At 40.7% G+C, this 9,320-nt stretch overlaps 1 protein-coding gene across 1 annotated transcript in view; it reads left to right on the top strand.

Moving 5' to 3' along the window:
• Positions 1-9,320, top strand: part of LOC133661366 (fibulin-1-like) — a 31,155-nt gene that overhangs the window by 17,372 nt on the left and 4,463 nt on the right. Inside the window, exons 11-16 of the mRNA XM_062064526.1 lie at positions 1,066-1,191; positions 1,269-1,388; positions 1,457-1,588; positions 1,756-1,879; positions 7,595-7,731; positions 7,807-7,935. Coding sequence (XP_061920510.1) covers positions 1,066-1,191; positions 1,269-1,388; positions 1,457-1,588; positions 1,756-1,879; positions 7,595-7,731; positions 7,807-7,935 — 768 coding nt within the window. The remainder of the gene's footprint in view (positions 1-1,065; positions 1,192-1,268; positions 1,389-1,456; positions 1,589-1,755; positions 1,880-7,594; positions 7,732-7,806; positions 7,936-9,320) is intronic.

Below are 9,320 nucleotides of genomic sequence, written 5' to 3'. Positions count from 1 at the left end.
AATATTTGATTATTGTTTTTAATATTGTTTTTAATACTGTTTTTAATATTGTTGTGCAGCACTTCGGAAACATTTTTGTTGTTTAAATGTGCTGTATAAATAAAGTGGATTGGATTGGATTGTATAGACAGAAACACATACATATACAGAACATGTTCTTGAAAAATAGGATTAATTTTATTCAGGTATTTATTTATTTTCCATAAACGGGTCTTGGGGGGGGGCGGGGGGAGTCTGTTGTATATTTAGAATTGTTTTATATTCAGATCAATACGGTATTTCACTTTTATTGAAAAGATGGTTTAAAAAATAAATACCGTAATTTCCGGACTATAAGCCGCTACTTTTTCCCCTCGTTCTGGTCCCTGCGGCTTATACAAGGGTGCGGCTTATTTACGGCCTGTTCTTCTCCGACACCGACGAAGAGGATTTCGGTGGTTTTAGTACGCAGGAGGAAGACGATGACACAATGATTAAAGACTGACTTTTCATATACCGGTAGGCTGGTTATTTTGATAACGTACAGGCGAGCACTTTGTATTACTTTGCACCGTTGTATTATTTGTACTCTGCACGAATGCTGTTCGCCATGTCAAAGATGTGAAAGTTTGATTGAATGATTGAAAGATTTATTGTTAATAAATGGGACGCTTTGCGTTCCCAAACAGTCATCTCTGTCCCGACAATCCCCTCCGTGGTAGCAGGAACCCCTATATACTACGGTAATTACACATCAAAACCCTGCGGCTTATAGTCGGGTGCGGCTTATATATGGAGCAATCTGTATGTTCCCCTAAATTTAGCTGGTGCGGCTTATAGTCAGGTGCGGCTTATAGTCCGGAAATTACGGTACAATTTTCACCATTAAAAATATATAAATATTCCAAAACTGTTATGTCACATTTGTGTTGTCAAACAATGTGTTATGTCACATATATTAAAAATATCATTTTAAAAATGCATCGAAAAAGTGGTGTTGAGTTATAATCGAGGTTCTCTTATATTTTGGTCAGTAAAGTTTAATATGTTTTGTTTATGATTTTTCCATATATTTCCTGTCTTTAGATATCAACGAGTGTAGGCATTATCCCGGGCGACTGTGCGCTCACAACTGTGACAACACAGAGGGGTCCTACCAGTGCAGCTGCTCCAATGGTTTCCAACTAACCCACGATGGCAGCAGTTGTGATGGTAATGAGTCCATTTACCTTTACATAAAATAATAGCATTGTTATGTTTGTAAAGCCAAAATCAAACCACTTTTCTAGACATAAACGAGTGTGTGAACAGCCCGTGCAGCCAGGAGTGCGCCAACGTCTACGGCTCCTACCAGTGCTACTGTCGCCGTGGTTACCAGCTGAGCGACATTGATGGGAATACATGCGAAGGTGCTGTAGTGCTGACTTGTCATGTTCACAAATAGAGGCAGCGATGCTCAGCTATTTTGCCCTGTCAGATATCGACGAGTGTGCACTGCCCACTGGTGACCAAGTGTGCTCCTACCACTGCTCCAATGTCCCCGGAAGCTTCTACTGCACCTGCCCACCCACGGGATACACTCTTGCAACGAATGGGCACACATGCCAAGGTAACACATCCAAAATGGTTTACTTTGTGTCTTTATCAGGGTTAAATGTCACCTAACTCATTCACAGGCCTCAATGGACCTGTGCAATTATCTCTATATGATACACACTGTTGTTATTTACAATATATGCATTCCTACTAATCTTTGTGTTGTGTGTGTCCATGGAGATATCGATGAGTGTGCGGCAAGGATTCACACCTGCTCCGCCTCTCAGACCTGTTACAACATCCACGGAGCATACCGTTGCTTGTCGTTTGTGTGTCCCTCCTACTACCAGCAAGCGACACATGGGTGAGCACACTGTTGAGGGTTGTGGGTAGGGTTGCAAAGGGGTGGAAAGTTTCCGGTAAATTTCTGGAAACTTTCTGGAAATTTACCACGGGAAGTTAAGCTCGGGAAGTTTAGAAATTTTGACCATTTTTTGATTATTCAAAGTTGGACACAGTCCATCTTATTCTGTAGAATAAGATGAGAAGCTTGTAAAACACTAATGCAATGCCACACACAGATATAAATAGTCAGCTAAACATTTGGAGTAGTCTTTAAAAATATTTTACTGATGGACAAATGAATAGAAATTGACTAGATGAATAAATGAACACTCAAACAGCATGCTAAATCAAACTATAACCTACATTCTTGTATGACAACAGAATGGCTAGCAGAACAGAAGGCAGAGGAGACTACACGTTTTGATTTAGTATTTGCTAGTTGAACTTTACAGATCATAAAAAAAGGTAAATTGGGATCGCTAACGTTGTTAGCATAAATGAATGGGATTTAACATAGAGGAAAATTAGCATCACGGCTAACTGAGAAATATTTTCGGTTCATTATGAGACTGTGGAGGTACATAAACCTAGCTAGCTAGAGATATTGGCCCCAAAATCATTTAACAAGTACAGGAACAGCTAGCTAACTAGCTTGAGTGGAAGTCTGCTGAAGTAGTCTACAGTCATACAGTAACAAGCAGTTACACCTCTATTAAACTTAAATACCATAGATCAAATATATTTACCCCAGTAATATCATCAAAACTTACCTGACTGAATGAAGTCCTTGGGCTCAAATACTTTTTGTATAAATACTAGTGTGGCCTCAATAGCCCTGCTGTAGTGTGTAGCATGCTGGGAATTATCTGTGCATGTGATGGAAGAGTGCACTGCACATGTAATGGAGGAATGCACAGTGAAGGGTTGAAATTCAACTGAATTTGCATTAAATCAGGTTGTTTTAGCTAATAATCATGCTGCAAGATGCTAGCATGTTGCATTCAATTTTTATTCCCGTTAATTCCCATGGAAAGTTTCCAACTTTGAATATTCCCGGAATTTTGCAACCCTTGTTGTGGGTTAGAATCTTGTGTGTATTTGTCAGCCCCGGACTGACCGGTGATCAGTGGTGGGTGTATCTACCTCCCTTCGCCCCAATTCAGGCCTACTCAAGTGGCGGCCTGGGGGAAGGGGGAAATCCCCTTCTATTTCTCTCCATCCTGGAATGCTGGTCGCTTATACAATACTATACGTCTCCTCTGCTTACCTGTCAGCACTTTCACTTTTTGTCGGGAAATCCAGTTTTTGTCCTTCTTTCCCATTTTGTTAGTTTTTGCGACGGCGTCCGCTTGACAGGCCTCTGTAACACTCGCAGTGTGGGCTCATTAAAGGAGCGCGGCGAGTTTCATGTTCCGTGATTCAATCAAATAGCGCAACAGAGATGGATGTACATGAAGACGACAGAAAAGATATCTCTGCCAAAAATCTAAACGTTGTATACATGTTTTGCCAAATAGTAGGCTTATTATATAAGTAAAGAAAAGCAGGCAGCAACTCACACATTCTCATATTTTCTGTAACATCCAGGACGAAATATCAACAAGCTGGAAAAATGTCTCAACTATAAGCTACGTGAAGGAGCCCAGAATTGTTTTTATTTAAATATGTCATGGTAAGCAAACCCTACAAAGTATTAAATCAATAAATTGATATAAAATTGAGTAGATTACGCGTTTTCTAATGTAGGAAAAAATCCCATATTTTTAACAATTTTCCCAGGACATTTTCTATATTTTGAAATGCCAATGTTGATGCATTAAACACACGTAATAAAGGTGTTTGTGAAATCCCCTGATGGTTTTTTGGTGCTAGATTAACCACAACGTTAGCGCCGCAAAAACATTATGGACCTAATTTACTAAACTCAAAATACCGTGCCGTAAACAGCATGTGCAAACTTTTTAAATTGTGTGTACTATTAGTGGGCGTGTTGCATGCGATTTACTAAGACTGCGTGAGCGATTGAAAAGTGGCTCAGACCGCCTTTTTTAAAATTAGGATTTTGGGTGTACTATACTGGGCATCGCGGTGGAGACTTTGATTGATTGAAACTTTTATTAGTAGATAGCACAGTACGTATTCCGTACAATTGACCACTAAATGGTAACACCCGAATACGTTTTTCAACTTCCACGTTAATCAATTCATGGTACAAATATATACTATCAGCATAATACAGTCATCACACAAGTTAATCATCAGTGTATATACATTGAATTATTTACATTATTTACAATCGGGGTGGAGGGGGTTGGGGCGGGGGGGTTAGGTTGGGTTGCTATCAGCACTTCAGTCATTAACAATTATATCATCTGAGAAATGGACATTGTAGTGTCTGACTTCATAGGATATGTACAGCGAGCGGTGACAATAGTGAGCTCAGAAAGCATAAGAACAAGAATATACATTTGATTATTTACATTTGATTATTTACAATCCGGGGAGGTTGAATGTGGTGGGGGCAGGGGGTTAGGCTAGGGTTGTAGTTGACTGGAGGTGTTCTTTTAGTGCGGTTTTGAAGGAGGATAGAGATGCACTTTCTTTTACACCTGTTGGGAGTGCATTCCATATTGATGTGGCATAGAAGGAGAATGAGTTAAGACCTTTGTTAGATTGGAATCTGGGTTTGACGTGGTTTGTGGAGCTCCCCCTGGTGTTGTGGTTAAGGAAGTAGTTTGACATGTACTTCGGTATCAGGGAGGTGTAGCGAATTTTATAGACTAGGCTCAGTGCAAGTTGTTTTACTCTGTCCTCCACCCTGAGCCAGCCCACTTTGGAGAAGTGGGTTGGAGTGAGGTGTGATCTGGGGTGGAGGTCTAGAAGTAATCTGACTTGCTTGTTCTGGGATGTTTGGAGTCTAGATTTGAGGGTTTTGGAGGTGCATGCGTAGTCGAAAAAGGGTTGAATGAGAGTTCCCGCTAGAATCTTCATGGTGCTTTTGTTGACCAGAGAGGAGATTCTGTAGAGAAATCTCGTTCGTTGGTTGACCTTTTTGATTACCTGTACCTTCGTTGCCATTTTATCACAGGAAAGATTAGCCTCTAGAATGGAACATAGGTAGGTGACCTCATCTTTCCTGGTGATAACAATGTCACCCACTTTAATAGTGAAGCCACTGACTTTCTTAAGGTTGATTTGGGACCCAAATAGGATGGATTCCGTTTTACCTAAGTGTATGGATAGCTTGTTGTCAGCGAGCCAGGTGCAAATTCTACAGAGTTTGGATTTTTTCCACCTGTGATTTGTCCTTGCCGGATACCAGCACGGCAGAGTCATCCGCAAACAGGAACAATTCACAGTCGCATGCTGATGACATGTCGTTTACGTATATTAGGAACAGTAAAGGCCCTAATATACTGCCTTGGGGGACTCCACAGCTTACTGCGAGGGGGGGCAGTGTGCCGTTCACCTCTACCACGTGTTTCCTCCCTTCCAAGTAAGATTGCATCCAGCTCGATGAGGTTTTATCCAATCCGATTGCTTTAAGCTTATCCAACAGTATAGCGTGGTTTACAGACACTCTTACTTACTGCACATTTATTTTATCATGCTCATACCTGTGGCGTTTGGCTATATTTTCAAACATGCAGGAGACATCTACCACTTTTCATGGGCATTTTAGAAGCAGTCATGCAGTGCATCTACATTGAGGGGCAGTGAGGTTGCACATTACTTTGCTCAGAACACAAAAAATGCATATTTTAAGAAACATTTTTCATACGAGATATTTTAATACCGTATTTTTCAGACTATAAGGCGCACTTGAAATCCTTTCATTTTCTGTCAGAAAGCGACTTGAACATGGTCTATAAAGCATAATCTATGCAACATTTTGACTAAAGAACCACCATTACATGTTATGTACACCACAAGGAAATGTTTTAAATTTTGAAAAAAAATCATTATATGACCCCTTTAAGGTGACTTATAATCAGGTTCGCCTTTTGTATGAAAAAAGACCTAAATAGACCCGCTCATCGGCAGTGCGCCTTATAATCCGGTGCGTCCTATGGTCCAGAAAGTACGGCATATATGTGGATAAAACCGAACGTCATTAAATGAATACTAAAGGACACCAAAATACATCAATTTAATTTGTTTTAATCAGTCCCCTAAGTCCTCTAGCAGCTACAGTATAACATTATAAAATGATGTGGCTGAATAGACAATGTATCTAGTATATATATTTTTTCTGACCGTTTAAATATGTTGACACACACACGTACTGTAAGATGGAGGATTCTCGTCTGTTCCTCGTCTGTCTGTGCAGCGGCGGCACTGATCCTGCAGCTGTGTGGAACTGTCAGTTTGCACATCCTTCTCACACGTGCTAAACAAAACGCAAAATAGTGTATATAATTTATTTAGCAGAGGGGTAAAACCCTTAAAATTGCTAAATGTAATACATTTTAAAAAAGCCCAACATAATAAATAGATAAATATAGGTATAATTTTTCAGATAGTCATCCCTGCTTCCAAGTTTTCTCCCCTATCCCAGATGTTTTTTTTTTTAACTCTTTTATGCATTTTAATGTATTTTTGGCAATCAAGCATAAAAACTGTCTAAATAAACTAGTAATATTAATACTACAGCAATAGTGGCCACGAGATGAGATGATGGTTTATTTTTTATATTTGATTAAACAAATGTAAAGGTAACGTGGTTGTCATGTTAAAAACCTTATTCAAAAGGTCGTAAACAGGCCATGAAATTATTAGATTTATAAAAAATAATTACTACTTTGCTGACAGATTCCCCAGGGTCCTGTGAGTGTATGACAAAGAGTTGCAGTACACGCTTTAAACCAGCAGCTGGCGCCTGTTAGCGATTGGCAGGTTAATGAGTGTCCACTGTTTACCTTCCATGTATTCGCAATGACCTCTTTAGTCACTGCAAAGTACACTGACTACTTCTTCTATACCAACACTCCTGCTAGACCACTTTTTTCCAGTCCAGTGGGGAAAAAATAAGCTCTCCACCTATATTTGGGCACCTTATGGGCAGCTTCCCAGCAACAGCATGGCGACTCAATTAGTGGTGGAACCGCTCATGATGGATGGTGCCTTTGAGAGCGGGTGTCAGGTGATTAGCACTTAATTTGCTGTAAGTGATACCAGTAGCCACTCAGCTGGATAAACGCAAGCCGACACAACTTTCCAGCATTTTTTGCGAGCAGGGCTGATTGAAACGTGTAACATAAGTGTGGTTATGGTAAATCTTTGGATTGGAAGCGCCCACTTTGTCAAAATACCACATTAATCATTGAATATGACAATGATTACAGTATCTGGGTGTTTGGGGTTCTTTTTTTTGGACGCAAGCTGCGTTGGCATGCGTAGTGAGACATCTTGTTTTGGACAAAAATGTTGACCCTGTTCTTGTGATGTCACTGGATCACATCAGTATATATTATTTTGGCTCCAGGGCCCGACCGCACTTTGGCTTGCAGCTCAGGAAATAACTTGGACTCACCTGCTGCCTGGCTCAGCTCCCTGCTTTTATTTTGAAAGCCCCACCGTATTCGCTTTGCTAACTTTCACAAGTGTTGTTTTAAAGTTTGCCCGGTGGGTTTGGACGCATCCGCTCATTCCTTTGCAGGGGCTATCCAGGTTCTACGTGCTCAAATGCACACTAGTCTTTCTGTCCTCATGCAATGTTTCCTCCTCGCCTCAGAGCCAGAAACCCGGCCAGCATGCGTTGCGTCAAAAGCTGCCCGTTCAACGATGACGTCTGCACGCGAGACCCCGTCCGCCTCATCACCTACTCCATCTTCAGCTTGCCCACCTACAGACACCTGAGTCAGCCAGAAGGTGAGGCCGATCATGCCGATTCCAGCGTTTCCACGTGTACCTGAATACGCTTTGTCGCCATGTCGTGTCCGACAGATGTCATTTTCCTACGGACGACGACGTCCACCTCCAACACGGGCGGTTACGTGGTCTTTGACATCCTGAAGACCGACGACCAGCACTCCTTTGACGTGGTCAGGCGCTCCCATCAGGGTTTTATAATGGGTAAGAGGACACACAGCAGAAGGCAGGACCTCAATAGAGGATCTTTGATTAGTGTAGGTCGCTAAAAATAGAAGATCTTTGCTTAGCCTTTTTGTAGTTGGCCCTTATAGATAGTGAAGAGCTAACATTCTTGCAGTAGGTCCCTAAGAATAGAGGATCTTTTCCTAGCGTTTTTGTACTCCTTATAGATGGTATAGGGCTCCGGTCATATAGCGGATCTTTGATAAATAATTTTTGCTGTAGGTCTTTAAAAATAAATGTCTAGCGTTTTTTTGTAGTTGACCCTTATCGATAGTAAAGGGCGCTTGTCATATTTAGGATCTTTGACCAGCATTTTTGCAGAAGTTTCTTAAAAATAGAAGATCTTTGCCCAACGTTTTTGTAGTCCCTTATAGATGATAAAGGGCTGCGGTCCTATAGCGGATCTTTGATTAGTGCTTTTTGCAGTAGGTCTCCAAAAATATAATATCTTTGCCTCGCGTTTTTCTAGTCGATCTTTGATTAATGATTTTTGCGGTACGTCCTTACAGGATCTTTGACTAGCATTTTTGTAGTCAGCCCTTTTAAATAGTAAAGGGCTGCTGTCATGTAGAGAATCTTTAGTTAGTGCTTTTTTCAGTAGGTCCCTAAAAACAGCAGAGCCTAAGCTGTCATATACAGGATCTTTGACAAGCATTTTTGCGGAACAACCCTAAAAATAAACACAGCCTAGCCTTTTTTGTAGTCGGCCCTTATAGACCGTAAAAAACTATTGTCAAATAGGGGATCTTTGACTATCAGTTGTTAGTAGGTCCTTTAAAAAAGAGGATCTTTGCCTTGTGTTTTTGAGTCGGAGCCCTTATAGACTGTTAAAGGGGAACTGGAATTTTTTTTTAAATTATACGCATAATTTACAATCCTTATGAAAGACAAAAACCCATGTCTTTTTAATGCGTTCTAAGTAGTAAATAAAAGTCCTCTTACAATGCAGGCAATGGGAGCTATGATGTCATTGCGTCTATTGCGTTTATTCTGACCATACAACCCACTAAATAACCATGCAAAAAGCGCCAACAATACTGCATTTACATGTCGTGACCTGAATAATAACCAAGTATTGGCGATATTGTTATTATAAGCGCTAACGTTAAGGACCCACATTTAGCGGTGCATTGATCAGAGAGAGGCAACTTCCTTCTGCTGCTATATTGACTTCATCAGCTGCTGAGCTGCTTTCTCGCCTCAGACCTTGTGAAAGTTAATTCTAATATTGATCATAAATCATGCCTCTCACCTGGACAGTAAAATTATTTGGACTTAAACTGAGAATTTGGTACACTTTGACAGCCAATTTATACCCGGAGATGGCGAGAAAGACAAGCGAAAGATGCTGGTTTGCCCCCACC

This window comes from Entelurus aequoreus, linkage group LG12 (assembly GCF_033978785.1).
Source record: "Entelurus aequoreus isolate RoL-2023_Sb linkage group LG12, RoL_Eaeq_v1.1, whole genome shotgun sequence".
Taxonomy (NCBI): domain Eukaryota; kingdom Metazoa; phylum Chordata; class Actinopteri; order Syngnathiformes; family Syngnathidae; genus Entelurus; species Entelurus aequoreus.
Note: the sequence above shows the minus strand (reverse complement) of the source record. Positions and strands in the feature narration are given on the sequence as shown.